This window comes from Ammospiza nelsoni, chromosome 4, assembly GCF_027579445.1.
Source record: "Ammospiza nelsoni isolate bAmmNel1 chromosome 4, bAmmNel1.pri, whole genome shotgun sequence".
Taxonomy (NCBI): domain Eukaryota; kingdom Metazoa; phylum Chordata; class Aves; order Passeriformes; family Passerellidae; genus Ammospiza; species Ammospiza nelsoni.
Window position 1 is genome coordinate 75,291,786 of NC_080636.1, and position 17,933 is coordinate 75,309,718.

The window sequence follows — 17,933 nt, forward strand, 5'->3', positions numbered from 1 at the left end:
GTAAACACATCTGGGCAAAAATTAGGTTTTGCTGCTGAGCACTGTAGACTTAAGATTCTTAACTAGGGATATTAGATACTGTCCTAGTGAAGTATCTACAATAAAACTTTAATTGCAACTGTTGTTCATAATACTTCTGACAGTTTGATCGTGTTAAAAGCTTAATAAGATTTGCTTGCACTGTGAAATTCTGTTTGAGAAGAAATCTGTTCCGTAGATTTGCAGTTAGTATGAATGCAGGGGTGGTGGTGTTTAATTTAGTAACAGAACTAAATCCTTTTGTTTTCCTTCTGGTAACATGGTTCATGCTGAGCACAGTTAAGTGCACAATTTCAGTTTATTCCTTCTTCACCCCGACTGGGTTTGGTAATTCACCTGCAATAAGAGTTTTAACAGGCTTTACCAGTCTAAACTCAGGGAGCAGGTACAGATACTGATACCTGTCTTTTGAAGGTACATGTATTGGTTACTGTAAATAAAGTGGTAGATGCTGTAATGCAATAAAAATACCTTGTTATAGACCTATCTCCAAATTTAATTCTGAGATATTTTACAAATTACTGTTGAGCTGTTCATATTTTCTTGTATGATATGTGTGAATGATATTTTTGTACGGTATATCAGAATTGTATGGTATATCAGAATGATAATAGAAAAGATGTCTATCAGATTGAAAAGAGAACACTTAGAAGTGCAAGTTTTCAGTTAAATTGATTCTATTGATAGCCTTCAGAATGTGCTGCACTAGGCACCATATGCTTGTAACGGATTTTTCAGAACTGCATCCTTGAATACACCTTGGAAACAGTTCTAGTTGTGTTTAAAGTTTAGGAGATCTGTGACTTTTAGGTTTTCTTTTTTGTTGGTATTGTCTATGGAACATCTAGTGTTGAATTTTGCTTCACTATATTTCTGCCAAATGTCTCAAAATATTGCCCAGGTTGTTTTTATTTTTGTAACTAGAAATTTGTAAATTTGGCATGGAGGAAAGGAATATCTGCTTTTATACCTTCAGGGAGGGGTTGTGTGTATGAATAAATGATAGAGGAAGAAAGGTAAATCATAAATATACAAAAAATAAGCAGTCACTTGGTTGACCTATGATCTTTTGCTTTCCTGCTTATTCTTAGATACTTCTTTCCTTGTATTTTGTGTCTACTGTCATGCAATCAGGGCATATTACTTAACCTTTCTGTGTAATCCCTGTGTGTCTGGGTTTTTGCATTATTATATTTATATCTATAGACATCGATGTCTGCAGAACAGGAGTCATGGAAGGAACAGGGGAGATCTGGATGCAGCTATTACTATGATTTTGTTTGTACTTATGAATTCTTCAGTTTAAGGTTAGTCATCTTCCTCCACAAATTAAGCTCTCAAGTCACTCAAGAAATACTTGTCGACTCTCCATTTGAATATTATACATTAATAGAACTATGTATTTAATTACTTCCCATTTCTTTGTGTTTTACATGAAAATTCTGCTTGTGAAAATGTGTATGCAGTTCTTAAGAGCCCCTTTAAAATCAGATTTGCTTGAATTACTGTTTTTCTTCTATTTTATGTTCTGGTTCATGGTAATTCTGTGGTTTTGACCTTTATTAGCTTCCCTTGTGAACTTTCTTTCTCTGTATCCTAGTTAAGTCATAGCTCTCTGAAGTTTCACTTTAATATCTCTGTACCTGAAAACTCATTAATGTTTAATATTCATAGATGAAAATTGAAATTTAATGTCTCCATGGATTCTAATATATATTAAACTGAAAATTTAATGTGTTTCCTTTTAGACTCTTCCCCAGATCAGAGGAATTTAGAAGTTCAGATTTTTTTCAGTATTGAAATATCCAGCTAAGAGAAGAGGGAGACTAATAATATTAATCCCTGTAATTGTAACAGTCATCAGTAAAAAGTCAGTTTTTTAAAGAACAGCTACTTCGTGCTGGTAGCTGTCATAATATAATTTTTCCTCTGTGTGTACATGGTATTAACGGCCCTGCTTGTAGAGAGAATTGGTCTTTTAGGGAGCCCTGGAGTTTGCCTTGGAGCCGCTGAAGCTTAGCTGGGTATCATCTCTGCTGGGGAACATAGGGACGCTGAGTTCAGCTAAGGTGGTGTGGAGGGAGTAAAAGTGTTTTATGTTTATGCATAGAGACTTTGCAAAGGCAGAAGGGAGACTGTCCTGAGCTCCCAGCCAGGCCTGGTGAAAGCCAGCCTGCAGGCAGAGGAGAGCCTGCTGGGATGAAAGGCCGGGGCTAGCTGCTCCTGCAGCTGGGACCCAGCCGGAGGCTCTGCTGCCTGGGGGCTGCCCCTCGCACAGGGGTCATCACAAGGCTCTGTCACACCCTGCTGCACCTCCTGTTCTCAAGGGGGACAGTGTAGTGACATCTCCCCGGCCGCCGTGCTTTCTGCAGCATTTAATGGCTCTTGAGCAGACTCCGTATGAATTCCTCGCTGCAGTGCTACAGGACGGTCTGCAGTACAAGATGTTTATATGTACTAAATAACATTAGCATTCTCAGACTTTAAAGGTAATATCTGTAGGAGTTGTGTGTATCGACAAAAATTAGGATGAACATATTAATTTATGTAAACACAAATTTAAATACCTAGCTTTGGACATGGGATAGGTCCTAGTCCTTGAAAAACTGGACATCTTAATTAACTCAGGAAGTGAACTCACATTGGAAAACATTTGCGTTTTAAGGAGGACTTTTTCAAAATCTAAATAAGTAGCCCACAGCAAAAGTGTATATAGATATTCTTCCAAAAGAACTACGGTAATTAAATTTAATGCTCATCTTCATTGGTTGTTGTGGGTTTTTTAAAAAAGGATTTTATGTTTAAAAACTTTCCTTATAGCTCCTATCAATTTGGAGTCCATACAGTACAGGGGGGCAAAAAAATGAAGGTCAAATCTTTGAAGGTGCATTTGAGTTACAGTAGCTTACACTGCTCAGTGATGTGTAACCTTCATTTCCTACCAAAAGAGTGGGAGACGAGGAATTAGAAATTAAAACTCAGTGTATCAATCAAAGCTGTTCACCTTACTTTAATATGCTTTTCACATTCTGGCTGTTGATAAAATTAGATTTGACTAATCACAGTACTCCTTTTAGTGAAATATACTGTGATTGGTTTTTTAATTGAAAACTATTGGCATAAAATGGAAAGGTCGCCTTAAATGGCATTAGACAGAGGAGATCATCTGTTTGTCCAATATCAATATTTTTGGTTCAAAGAAAAAAAAAAAAGAGATCATTGTTTGAATTTGAAACTCTCACAAATCTTCCCTCCTTTTACTCTTGTTTATGGGGATGGATTTCTTTGCATATGTGAATTCTTTAAATATGCTCTCACTACTAGGGGAAAATCCAGCATTTATTCAGGCACAACCAGAAGTACAAGATGTGTTTGATCAAAATTGCCAGTAGTTTGGTAGTCTTAAGTATATGAGTCCTGTTGAATTTCAGTGTCATTTTAGGTTTATAACATAATTTAATCTTGACTATCTTAATTATTTATAAACATTTCAGTCATTTGTCTACTTGAATTAAGAGAATTCACTGCTGCTTTGTAAAATAGTATTAGGCTGAGTAGGAAATATGAAGTATTCATGAAGCACAGCATGGGTATGCAAGGCTATTTTATTCTCAGACAAGGAAAAAGCATGTTACAGTAAATAACTTAATCTTAGTTATTTTTAGGAAATGTAGCCTCCTGGTACTTGTCTTACTTCTTCATCCATTTAGTAATCATGTTTCTTGTTGGTTTGTTTGAGGGTTTTAATAAGCATTTTACACTTGCTGTTCTTAGCCTTATCCAATTACTAACAAAGTAATGCTGTTCTCAAAGTTTCATCTGTTTCAGGGTCAGCAACAAGAAGTTGAAAAAATAAGAACATTTAATCTAGGAGAGAAAATAATTTTCATGTTCATAAAAATGTAGCTGCTAGAAAGGAAATATGTTTTTCTTGTCCCTGGTGAAAAGAACAAAGAAATTAAAGGCCTAAATTATGGAAAGTAACGCAGGTTAGATGAAAGGGGAAATTTCCTAATTGCAAGAATAATGAAGTATTGAAGGAAATTGTCTTGAGTGCCTATGCAATCTCTGCTATTGGAAATCGGCAAGGGCAGATGTGATTTAGGCATACCCAGTCCAGATTTGAGGTGGGGTAAGATTATACCTCAAAGGAACTTACAGATGCATTTTTATGATTCTGCAACTGATTGTTGAACTTCACAAAAAACATCCTTTGAATTTTCAGTAATAGTCAATTTATTTTGGTGTTATTAATTTACCTGTTCTTGCAATTGACTAGATTAATTGAAAGCTGAGCCAAATCTAATCTGGTTTAATTGGTAAGATATTTCTTGTATCTTTTTGTTATTGTTCCATTGCTAGAAAGTAAGAGTGAAAAACTTTTACTCACATGAAGGGAGTATAATAAACAGTGCTATTTTGTAAAATCCCCCTCAATTTACTTAAATTTTGGAGTTACCTATAAAAAGGATGTGTGGGAGTAGCTTGACATAAGAACTCTTACAAAAAGGTAATGACTGGGGGACTGAGTATGTAAAAGGTATGGGGCTAACTAAGATTGAGAAAGCATGATTAGACCTAAACAAAAAAAGAAAGTGAAAATCCAAAAAAACCCTAAAAACTAATAATAGTAGTAAAAAGAGGTATGGTTCAGACTGGAAAAAAAATGCGATATACATGCAACCTGACTTTACATAGGGAAGTTTAAACAATGTCTTTAGCTCAGAGCTTGGGAACTGTTTTAAGCAGATGAGCCTCAGACTTCCATGACCATCTGTGAACATGTAGAACCACCAAAAATTTTAGTTCTTTTAGGTGCAAACTTCATTATGCTGGAAGCACGAGGAAGACTGCCTTTGGTCTCAGTAAATCTGCATTGAGTTCGCGCAAAGCACAGAAATTGTCATGCTTCCAAAGACCTTGCAGGAGGTCTTCTTATCAGCTTCGTGTGAAGATGACTGAACAAGAATGCAAACCTGTCAGCCAGTTTAATCAGCTTGTTTTCTGCAGCCTGTGCACTTGGTTTGAAAATCTCTTAGACAATGGAAATTACTACCCAGTACCCACGTAAGAAAAGAATTCTGAGAGATGGAGTAAGAATGCATATGCTGCAGCGTCAGAAAGCCTGCTGATAAGAGTGTTTTCTCCCATTTGTGCACATTAGCTTAAGGTCTTCCTTAAAGTCCAAGATGATAATTCTTTCTAACATGGGTTCATTACTTTAGTTAACTAAACATCTTTCTTAAATCCAATGTAACAAAAACTGCAAATTAAAAAATTGGTTATTAATGCCAGAAGTTGAGTGTTCTGCAAATCGGTGCCTATGGAACATGAATTTTGTTGTGGCATAGATCAGCAAGAAACATTAGAAATACTATTCAAAAAAATGAGCAGACAGCTACATAAAATAAAAAGTCACTGTATTTCACCTGTATGCAGAGCTGTTTCACTGTATGGTCATGCAACTGTAGAGATTATAATTTAAAGCTTTTTAAAATATTTGTTCAAAAGTCTTGTCCTTTTTTAACAATTAAAAAATCACTTCTGGAATGCTATTAGCTTCTACATATACTTGGAGGTGTCAAATTAAGTTCTGCCTTGTGTTGTAGTCAAAAATAAAGAATCATCTATCTCATTGCTATAGAAAATTATTTTTTGTAACAATTTTTTAAGTTGTGCTACAACATTCCAGGTAGGAAATTTGGCTAAAGTTAGTTTCTGCATCTGACCTTTCTCTTACAATGTTTCTCCTATATCAAGAATGTAAAAAAACCAAAAAAAAAAAACCAAAAAAAACCAAACAAAAAAAACAAACCAAAAAAATAGCCATTTCTACTGCAAATATTGATCAGTAACAATAATTGGTAGATATCTTTTTTCCTAGTATTACTGGGTCAGCTGGTTTCAGGTTTGCTGCAAAGCTCTTATCAGTTGTACCACAGAGATTTGAACAATGTTCCAGTTATGTTGCAACTCATATTTTTAAAAGAGGTGCACCGGAGGGGGGAAAAAAAAGAGAAAGTTCTTCTGAAATTATTCTTGTTACCTCATGGAGCAACACATAAGTTGAATTTTACTCATTAAGGGTAACTTAGCTGTAGTGAACATTCTTCACTGTTTTTAAAATCATTTTCCTGAGAATCTATTACTTTTATAATAAAGGAAATGCAAAGGCAAATTATATCAGAAGTTATCATAAGAAAATAAGATTTTTAATCACCACTGAACAGATAAAGCAAAAAATGGATTCCTGCTTAAAACACCTGACATTTGAATCCGGATAAAGCAATTTTTATGTTAAGTTAGTGCTGTAGCCAACACAAAACAGCATGACAGCATAGTAAAAATATAGAGACATTTTTCTAGACTTCAGGAAAAATATGTATATGAAGAGTCTATTAAGAAAAAGCACTGTCATATCTTTTATTCAGCCTTTTAGAAAGTAAAAAATTACTAACAGTGGGGTTCTTTCCATGAACATAGGGTTCTGTTATGATTTTTGTGATTTGGTGGTGTGTTGGTTTTTGGTTTCGTTTTGGTTTTTTTAAGGAGGCGAAGGCTGTTTGCATAAAAGAACATAGTTAAAATTTTCTGTATCTATGTGCCATATAATTAAACACCTCAGAAATGTAGCATATAATAAACTCTTCTAGGAGTCACTTGAAGCCATTGTTTGTATTGTTCATCAGAATGGTCTTAGAAATCTTTTTTGGTTCTAAACCAACCAATACTGGCAAAAATCCTGCTGAGTTTCTTCAAATCCTAGCAAAAACCTGCTGAGTTTCTTCAAACCCCTTTCAGGTCTTTTGATGTTAAAAATAATTTCTGGAAAAGGTAGTTATTAAAAAACTGCAGCCTTAACATGATTTCAAGTATGATGTTTAAACTTCCTGAAAATTAGTAGTCCAGTGTGGATGCAGGCTCTTCTGCAAGCTGACCCTATTGTGCTTCAAAAAGTCTTCAGTTGAAAAGGAAGACCTGGAGAAAGCAGTACATGGTCAGCATGGGCAGTATGTATTCATTTAGGTCCATCATAAATGCTCATGTTCCTTGAGTTTGGTTTCTTTTCCTTGAACTGGGAGTTACACAAGTGAAAATAAAACAAGAAAATACAGGTTTAGGTGTTTTAGTTATTGAGCAAATCTATCAGCAGCTTAGGTCCGCAGGTAGAAAGAGATGGGAGTTGCATGGTCTGTGGAATATTTTTTTTCGTGATTTTATTTTATTTTATTTTATTTTATTTTATTTTATTTTATTTTATTTTATTTTATTTTATTTTATTTTATTATCATTCGAGTCTAGACTCTACCTCCTGTCCTACAGTCAGCTCAGATTGTGTCATTGGAAAGCCAGGGTTTGCTCCCAGACTTTGTGGGTCACCTTTGGCAATTCACGATGCTTCATATTCAACAGATATGGAGTACAAACTCCTCTGGAGTTCCATGCTTATGTTTTAACTTCATCTTTTTTGCTGCAGTTTTGTGACCAGAAATATATAACCATAGTGCAGCAATAACAGCTTTTTTATACCTGTCTATAAAAGTCTCTGTAGTGAAATGCTTGGGGAGCTTGGCATTTTCTAAATAACATTATTAACAGCTTTGATTTGGAATTGATGGCATGATGCTACTGGATTGTCCACTATAGTCTAGAATCTGCAAGCACAAAAAGTGTGGTATAAGTGTCTTGAAAATGAAATAACCTCGAGTCATTCAGATGTCACAGACTAAATCAAGTGCTGCCCTTTTTTTGATGTGTTGGGCTAATTATTTCTACTAATGTAAATGTCAGTGCAATGAACACTTATTTGCTGTGGCATAGCAAATAAGTGGCACAGGAAATCTGAGCATATGAAGAAATTCATCATGTCCTGAAGTCTCTATTATATGGCTTCAAGCCAAGGATATGAAAAGCAATTCAGATACACATTTTTTAAAGTGTTTTAAAAGTACATAAAAATGGAGTAAAAATAAAAATAAAAGACAGTAATTATACAGCAATGTATTTTGATTTTTTCGTTCTTTTTGAAATATTCTAGCTTTAGAGCGTTTACCACCTTTTCTTGATAGCAGATAGTCCTCTACGTTTTACTGGCCGACCTTGGCTTCATCATCGGTGCTTTTCTGATGGGCATCAGTTTTGGCAGGAGTGGCTGCCCAGCAGGAGAGCAGGACCAAGGGGAGCTGTCTGTGGATGCCATTGGGACCTGGGTTCCCCCTTGTGCAGGGCAGCTGCTGCCCACCCCAAAGCCTGCCCCTGCAGGTGCTGCAGCCACTGCTCCCCACCTAGAGGGACAGAATCCCAGAGGAGGACCCAGCCAGGAAACATGTAACCTGGAGCTTCAAAACTGTCAGCTGATATTGCTAGGCCATGCAAAAATAATGCCTGCTCCTGCTATGTTTAGGGAATATTCATGGTAGATTCAAATTGCTACATGTAATACTTTGATTTTATGGTGATGGGAGCTCCACAGGCACTTAAGGGCTGTGTTGTACCTCTTCCCTGTGTGTGGTACTTACACACAGATCTCAGTTCAGATAAGGGGCCTTTTTTGTTTTTTAGTCTAACATTGAAGAGATACAGGAAAGAAGAGCCACACAGGCAGCATTCAGAGCTTAAACATAGAAAGGAGTAGAGATGAGATAGTGCGATATTTGGGGTTTAGACCTTTTCCATTAATCAGGTGCCTTACATCAGCACATCATTAGGGGAAATATTTTTGTTTTCATCATTAACATCCTCACCCATTCACTGCGCTGGAATGGATTTTGTTTGAGTGCTTGACTTCAGATTTGGCTGCCATAGTGCTAAGATTTCACTTTGACAATGTGATAAAATGTATCATAATCAGTAAAAGGGGAGATCTTTCAAAATAAATTTTTTCATTACTCTTCCAACTGCTGGGGACAAAGCTTCAGGAGAATGTCTGTCTTAATATACTTTTGATAATACCAGAAGAGAAATTTGGTAAATGAACATATTGTCATTTTGCAACTGATATATAATGAACATATGGTCTTACACCCAGTGACGCCATTCGTTAAAAAGTTTTCCTTAATTTTATTTTGATGAAGGAAGGACTTTAATTGCTCAGTGAGTTCTGGTTTTTATGTTATTGTCTTTTTTGATCAGAGTAGTTGATCAGAGCTTAGAGTCCCGAGAATGATCTGTGTTAGAACGGTACAAAAAAAGTAGTGAATTATGTGTTTTACACAACACTATTTACAAACACTATACACAAGCTCTTATTCCAAGAACAAAGAGGAATCAAACAGTGGTTATTTTTATGCTTCTCCTGAAATATCCTCAAAGGTGTCTAAGTACTTCTTCACCACCTTTATTTCCCGTGTGTATCTTTTCCTGAGTGTGAAGAAGTGCTTACGTCTAAATAAGATTATTTCTTAAAATTCATTAAACAATTGGAAGTGGTTATGCTGATCATTATATGATGTTTTGTTAGTGCAGTATTCAATTATATGTTGGTGTTTAGTAAAATGTCCCTAGAGCTAGTGAGCAAATCTTCAGGCTCAAAGTAAATCTGTAATTTCTGTAATATCTTTTTTTTTAAAAAGGTGCATTTCCATTGATATATCCTCTTCCCTTGCCTGAGTCCCCTCTAATTGTCTGCCTCCACAGAGTGAAATTAAAAATAAATGAATTATTCAAAGAAGGCACTTGTTTCTTAGTTCAAGCTTTCAAATGTCAAAGTAGAGAAGCTTTTTTTCCCTCTCTGAGGGATCTAATAGTATGTGAGTGCGTTTTTGGTAATAGCTCTATTTTTTCAGCTTATCATATTCTCTGTAATTGAACCAGATGTTAAGTCTTCTCTGGAGGAGAAGAGTCTTCTCAGTTTATGTAGTACCATATCAGTCTTTCATCCCAAAAGATTTGAGGTTAATGTGAAAATGAAATAGTAAGGCAGATGCTGTATGTAATGTTCCTGTAGGTGGGTAATCTCTTTTGGACTGAAACACTTAAAAACGTGTAATTCAGAGGCACATACTACATGTAACAAATGGTTGGATGATAAATTGTTGTAGGATTTTTTTGACAGTCAGTCAAAATCCAGCACTTTGTATGCAATGGGATATTTGCTGTTGTAGTAGTTCTGCAATGATGAAAATGGTTCATGAGATCAAGGGTAAGGGCTGTGAGGACAGACTGCACTATTTGTGGGTGATGTACAGAAATGTTTTGGAGGGGAAAACCCTGAGTATGTTTCAGCTACTTAGCTGAGCTGGTTTCTCACCCATAAGTATTGATATGTCAGTAAAGAATACATGTAAGCTTTACTTTTGTGTTAGGATGAGGTACTGGGGAGAAGTGGGGCAGGTGTGCCTGAGTCTTCTCTTTTCTTATATCTTGGTTTCCACCAGAAAGAAGCCTGACTTCATGTGTAGGAAGGAACCATAATGTTCTGAAGTCATGCTTTCCATTTCTAAGGCCCTTATGTATACCAAAAGACTACTAGTGCTCTTACATGCACATGTACAACTAACACCTCACATTATCCATGAAGTGTTGCTGCCATTTAATTACATAAAAACCCAGGATATTTCAGAATACCATGTCTCCTGTGATGTATGGTTCAGTAATTTGCCTACACAGAGATAATAATCCTTGATACATTTTTTCTTTATGGATTGGAACCCAACATGATTTTGTTATTTGTTTAAACACCCGAACACATTTTTGTGCTGAATTCATTATGCATTTTATAATTTGATCTGTTTAAACATTACCCCTAAAATGAACAATTTCTTTTGTTGCCTTCTTTAGCATTTGTACCAATGTGTTGTGGTTAATTTTAGTTCACTTGAGTCGATCAGTTTGTGGTTAAATATGTGTTCAACAGAAATTCAGAATCCAGATTTTTTGGCACACTCCATCTTTTGTTGTCATATTCACCAGCTCAGAACTTGTCATTTTCAGATGGGATGTAGAGTTGTATGGGTTTTCTTGTATGCATTTTTTCAAGTAGCAACACTTGGTGGTTATTATCCAGCCATTAAACCAGAGAGTCAGCCTGTGTATAACTAGACCAGACCTGCTTCTAATTTGATGCAAAACCCTTTAAATTGTCAAGGCAGCAAAATGGATGGAGAACTGAAAAAGAAAAAGTATGTAGGGAGAAGACAAATGCTAGAGTTATTTTTCTTTTTTTTGTTTTTTCTTTTCCTTCTTCCATAGCTAGAAATTATTTAGAAGTGGGACCTCTTCCAGTCATTATCATTTGGGTAAAAGAGGCATGTAAGCATACTTAGAGTTTTACAATGGAGCCTTTTAGCAGTTTTAAAAAATTCCAGAAACTGTGTTTTAAGGTCTTTCAAAATGTGATTTGTTTACCCTTAGGTAGAAGTGAAATGCTCAAGTTTTTTTGTATCTTGTTAAACAATATAGCAACTTGGGAAAAAAAGGAAAAAACATCCTTCAGTTGCAGACAAGGGAGATATTTAGTTGAGGGACCAAAGGCAGTTCAGAATTTTTCAGTGCTAAAGAATCACAGAAATTCTAGGTTGGAAGAGACCTTTAAGATCATCGAGTCCAACCCATGTTCTAACACCTCAACTAGATCATGGCACCAAGTGCCACATCCAGTCTTTTTTTAAACTCTTTGAGGGATGGTGACTCCACCACCTCCCTGGGTAGATGATTCCAGTATTTGACCACTCTTTCTGTAAAATACTTCCTCCTTAATTCTAGCCTGTATCTCCCTGGGCGCAGCTTGAGACTGTGTCCTCTCGTTCTGTCTGTTGTTGCCCGGAGAAAGAGGCCGACCCCCAGCTCACCACAGCCACCCTTCAGGAAGTTGTAGAGAGCGATAAGGTCACCACTGAAGAACTTAGCTTTTGCCAAAACTGCTCTTCCCAGAGAGTTTGTCTGGACAGCTCAGCATTCCTTCCTAAGCCCTGTTTCATGCTCACTGCACAGGTGAAATTAGTGTGTGCAGAGTGAATTTTGTGAAGTCCAGTCCCTGTAGGGGTCACAGCACTCAGATTGAGGCCGTGCTGTCTGAATGCTGGTTTTACCAAGTGGCACACGAGGGCATTCTATGGAGTTCCCTGTACACTGAAAGGATGTTAGTGCTGAAAATCTGCTGTGGTACAATGTGAGGGAGTTAAGGGATTTATTAAAAAGAAATCCCAGCAATCCAAACAATACTCTCAGTAGTTACACCAGAACTTCTAATGGCACCAATACAGTGGTTTGTTTCCTGTTTCCTCTTAGGGCAATGTTACTGTTCCAAAATATGAGCCACAGCAATACTTCCATTAGTTTTTGTCTATCATATGATATTTGGATTTATCCTTTTGCTAGATGAATTTTAGTGGATAGATTTATTTAACTATATTATGCTTGCAAGAGTCTCCTGGTACATTAGACTTGTAAATTCTATCAGGTAAAGTAGTTACATGTAATTAATATTTTTAAAGAGTAATGGCATCAGAATGCAAATAGATAACAGGAAACCAGCTGTAAACTCTATCCTCAGCTTTTTTTCAGTGTGCTGCAAACTTGCCATTTAAATAACTACTTTTAGGGAAAGAAGTTAGCACAGGAATAAAAGGTCACAAAAGTAAACTTTATCCTGCTTTTGATAGTTTAAATTGTTGTTCATTTTTGGTTCCAAGTGATTCACACCAGCTGTGCCCATACTGAGAGTGGTACAAGTTTAATTGACGTGAATCTGTCTGGGTCTGACTTTAATGAACCAGTTACTGTTTCAGAGTAGATTATTTTAGATATTTGTGCTTAAGAATCATGATTAATGCTGTTGCAGCCTGTGTTCTACCTTATGCTTCTGACTTTAGAACCCAAGAAATTTCATATTGCTATTAGAACATTAGCCTTGTTTGAACTCAAAAATTATTGTAATTAATGATTTCATTTTAATAACACGAAAGGTTAGATGTTTTGATAACCTGACATGTTTTTATCAGGGTGTATTAAGTTTTTCAGTTCTTTTATGTGTGAACCTCTGACTTTTATCATATTTAAATATGTCAACAGTATTCTTGGAATATGTCTGCAGAAGTGGTAATAGAAGAATAAACAAACCAGATTGCAGTTTGGCATTATGTAATATAAGTTACCTTTAATACTAAAACTTAAAAATGTAGGCCATACCAGCCAAGTGTGATGGATTTTCCTCAGTATTTCAGGGGTTTGTTGGAGAGCACTGAGCTCACGGCACTTTGCCCGGAATATCCAGCATTCTCAGCTGACCCAAAGCAGATATTTTCAGCATAAATCTTTGCCAGCCAGGACTTCTAGCATCCTTTGCTTGAAGGTAACCAGTCATGCCTGGCATTCCTAACTTCTTACTTACAAATCCAAAAGCCTTTGAAATCCAGTTTAAGGATGGCTTAGCAACCAGATCTGCATCATGTAGCTTGGCAAATATTTGTCCGTCCTAGAGAAAAGAAACCCTAACTAAGCACGCTGGGACAGTCTCACTTGGAGTCAGTGAGTGCTGTCCAGGTCTGTGCAGCCAGTGGTGTAAAATCAGTAAGAGAGTACGGGTGAGTCCAGTGTTTATTGGGTTTACAAACTTCACACATGAAGGGCAAAGCTTCAGTGTTAGACAGGCATGAGATTTTTGTAGGGCTTTCAGTGTTTCCTAGTAGAAGGCTGATCACATGTTTTGTCCCTGGAACTGCTGTTCAAGTGTGTTTTCTCATAACTTTGAGAACATTTCTAGCATGCATTTCATACATGCCTTTTGTTCTGGACAACTTACTGATTTAAACCTGTAATTAGCAGAGCTAGAGTTTTCATGTTATTCTTATTAGCAACGAATCTACATTTCATGTACTTGTAATTGTACTTTTTGATTCTTAATTTTCATAAAAATACTATCTTTTAGCAAAAAGAATCAAGAGAGCTCTAGGAACTCCAGGGAGAGCTCTCGGAAGACAATCTTGCTTAGAAGCTAAGCAGTTTTTATCTTTACCCAGAATTTGGAGTTTGGAAAGGAGAAGTCAGCTTACCAACTACACATTGTATGGGAGTTTCTTTTCTGGGTATTCTGTGGGATTGTGTTCTGGGGTATTTTTCCCCTTACTGCTTATTGTGAAGAGCTACAGGATTTGAAGGTTCTTTGAGAATTTCTTTGCTCTGGGCCTTTGATGCAGTCCTTCGACCTTGTGTGAATAACAATAACTTTGTAGCAGCTATTAAAAAAAAAACTAGCAAAAGTAAAAGGGGAACATTGTAAAGTGAAGAGTAACTACAACTCCAATCTTGTACAAGTGATACTTTAAAGAAAAAAATCCAAGTCCTTCATGTGTTGGAGGATAAGGCATTTTTGATACCTGTTCAGTTTGAGTGGTCTGTTTAATCTCCGTGAGCTTCTTGCCAAGCAGTCATATTGGAACACTGCTGAAAAGAGAAATGTTAAGCTCCAGACGTTTTATATACTTCAAATAATTTTTTGACAAGAACTAAATTTGCTGTGTATTCTCACAGTATTTAGAAAAATAACTTCATTTATCACAGTAAAGTTTCAGTATTTGCATTGAATAAGCTGAGTATGGCTGCTGCCATGTTATGAGGGTTCCTCTGTAATAACAGGAACCACTTATGTATGTATATATTTATTTGTTTGTTTATTTACTCTTTTCACAGACACTTCCTTTGGGGCTGGGAGATGGACAGCTCTTTACCTGGACCGATGGCTTGAAAAGGAAGGACTGGCATGATTATGAAAGCATTCAAAAAGATGCTATGCGTTCAGGTATACATGAGTTCAGAACAAATTGAAGTGGCTTGTTTACTCATTCTTTCTCTCACTGTTTGTTCTTTGTGTCCTTTAGGAGGCATTCCTAACAGCTGTTTTTTTGATTGCAGCACTGTCACAAGGTCATCATGTTCCGAATTAAGAGGTCAGACCAAGCACAAATAGCTTATCTCTGAAAGTAGCCAGTGACAATGTGTTCCCTGCTAGTAACTATATAATGATTGTACAGTCAGCAAAAATGTTATCAACAAATTATTTTCCCTGTTGAAGTCGGTTGTCAGATTTTGACCAGAGTGTTGGTTTGCAAAAGGACATGTTACAAATAAAGCCAAATCATCATTAAGTCGATGAACAAAGCCAAGTTGAATATCTGTAGCTACCAAGAACCTTTGACACGTCTACCATTCGATCCTTTAGTCTTGTTAAGCAACTTCATCTCCTTCTGACAGTCTACAATTATTTGAAAATGGGAGAAAATTGTGTTTGCAAAGAGACTGAAGGACACTTTGTTACACTGAGTAATGTAATTTTAATGTACCTTCACGTGCTGCATCCCATGCGTGCAGAGAGTATGGTTTGTGTTCCTCTTTCTGTCATCAGAGCATGTTCAGATTTGAATTCTTCTTTTACAACATAATATACAACTATTCAACATAAGATGAATTAAATTAGAAGGAAGGAAGAGAAACGGCAGTTGAATTACGCCTTAATCAGTGTTTGAAAGTCATTACTTTACAAAGGCCAATCTACTATTGTAAAAGAAATTATGCTGTCTTGATCCCACTGTCTTGAGACAGCCAAAACTTCCCTCAAAATATCTCTATAACTGAATCTCGTTGACAGATTCATAAGACTTGGTAGGTACTTAATTTTACAGGAGCCTGAGCTAGTAAAATATGGCAAGTGTATGTTAATTTTTTAAGCTATTCTCTTGTGAATCTTGATCACTAACTAAAGAAATTATCCTTTCCTCCCACATGTGTTTAGGAGGTAAAAAAGGTAGGGAGGAGAAGCAAATTATTCTTGGCAATTTGCTGTGTTCCAAATTGCTACATGTAAAATGACAAATATGTAAGAGAGAATGTACAAAGTAAAAGCAGAATGTATGTGGAAACTTGCATATATGTAAGGAATATAGGAACGGATATGTAAGGAATGGTTGGAACGGATGCGCATGGATGCTTTGGCAATGTAATTTCTAAATATGTGTTGTGGACCCCATATGTTTTGGACAATAACAGTAATATTTATGATTGTCTGATGGCTAGCTTTAGGCATTGCCAGTGTAATGCAGGCCATTGCACGGAGTTGGCTGAGAAACTGAAGAAACGTGTTATGTAGCTTTGTAATTCCCAGTCCTAAACCTAGCATGATGACTCTAGTTGCATGTGAATATTAAGATATTCTGACTTATTTACATTTTTTATTTCACCATTTGTTGAGTTTGATATTTGAGAGCGATCTTTTAAATAATTTATATTTGTCATAATTATTCAGTAGATTGAAATACCTTTTAATGCTCTTTTCTTTGAAAATCAAAATATGGTAATAGAAATGCAAAGCTAGAGCATCTCAGTGCACTCTTTTGGGACATGCTATGTAATTTTTCTTCCTAATGACATTAGATGAAATTATTAGGTAAAACAATTAGTTAAAAACTAATAGTTTTAGCTATTAATTAAATAAATAGTTTTAGTGAATAGTTTAAGTAAATAGTTAACTATTAGTTAAAAATCTATCTGAAAATATGGTGTGAAAGGACTTCTCAGGACATTTCAGGAAAGGCAGTCAATGCTTGTTGTACAGAAAAGAAGAAAGGAGTGAAGTATTTTTTTAGTTTAGTCTGGCTGTTTATCTGTAAAGCTTACAATTTCCTAAGCACTGAGAACGTGAATTTCATTATTTCTAATTATGGAGAGGTACTAGTTTCTTAATGACTGCTACTGTTTCATGGACAAATATTTTGATCCCTCCCCATTCCACAATTAGAACCCATGTTTCTGAATTTGGTCTTCCCTCTTGACGTCAAGATTAAACCCTTTTGCAAGACATGCAGAAAAAAAAGGTATTATTTCTATTTATTTTAAGTGTTTGTTACTTAACATTTTTTTTAGCATGGTGGTACTAATTGAGAAGGTACTTGAGGGGAAAGATGGAGAGGAAGGCTGTACACATAGAAAGAACTTAATTTAAAAGCACTTTTGGAAGTCTTTGTAAAGACTTACAAACCAGTTCTAACAATATTAGTTGGCTAATCTTGATAGAAAAATTCAAGATGATGGGGAAATGCTGTTGTGTTGCAGAAGGACTAATTGTTACACTGTTGGTGGGACAGGGAAGTTACCTATTTAGTTGCCAGTTATCCAAGCCCTGATTTGTGCAATGTCAGAAATTCCTTTCCTATATAATGGCTCAAATATACTTCTTATAATCTTATCAGTACAGAATAGATGTAATGAAATGAAAATTAAGTTATTCCGTCAACCCAATCACTTCCATTCTTCTCTGAATATTACTTTGTCATTAGCTCAAAACCAGTGACTGAAATATAGCAAAAGAAAAGCAAAAGTTAACCTTAAAAAAAAGATTAATTCTTAAAACAGTTGTGATAGATACATGGGAAGGAAGGAAAAGAAAGAAGTTTAATTGCTTCCATTTTCTAAAGTGAGCCATTAAGTCAGTCAGATATTACAATGGAGTGGGAGGGAACAAAATAAGCTAATCAGAGAAACTGACTTTATTGGAGTTTATAAGTCATGCCAGCTTTCTGACAAGAAATCGGAATTTAAAATAAGACCTAAGACCTGTTTCTATTAATTTCTTTTCCTGTGGGAATACAACTGATGACAGGCCTTGATGAATAATATGCTTAATTTGCATTAAAAATATGAGAACTGTAAACAAATGCAAATCCTACATCTGTCAGTTTTTGTTTTGGTAAGTAACAAACAATGTCTTCTGTATATCAGAAGAATGACCTTGCTCTGGGTTACAGCGCGGTGCGTGAGTGCAGGCTGCGTAGCAATGACCCAGGTAGCTCCAGGGTGTGTGTTAGCCCAGCTACAGCAATGCCTGCTGGCTCGGGGCACTGCCAGTCTACTGTGTCTCTACAGAGGGCAGACATCCTGCGTGCTGAGCTCCCTGGCTTTGCCAT

General features: G+C 36.1%; 1 protein-coding gene across 1 annotated transcript in view; it reads left to right on the plus strand.

Annotated features, from left to right (window-relative positions):
• GALNTL6 (polypeptide N-acetylgalactosaminyltransferase like 6) overlaps positions 1-17,933 on the plus strand; it is a 419,272-nt gene that overhangs the window by 141,771 nt on the left and 259,568 nt on the right. Inside the window, exon 2 of the mRNA XM_059470678.1 lies at positions 14,668-14,776. Within this exon, the coding sequence (XP_059326661.1) occupies positions 14,668-14,776 (109 nt within the window). The remainder of the gene's footprint in view (positions 1-14,667; positions 14,777-17,933) is intronic.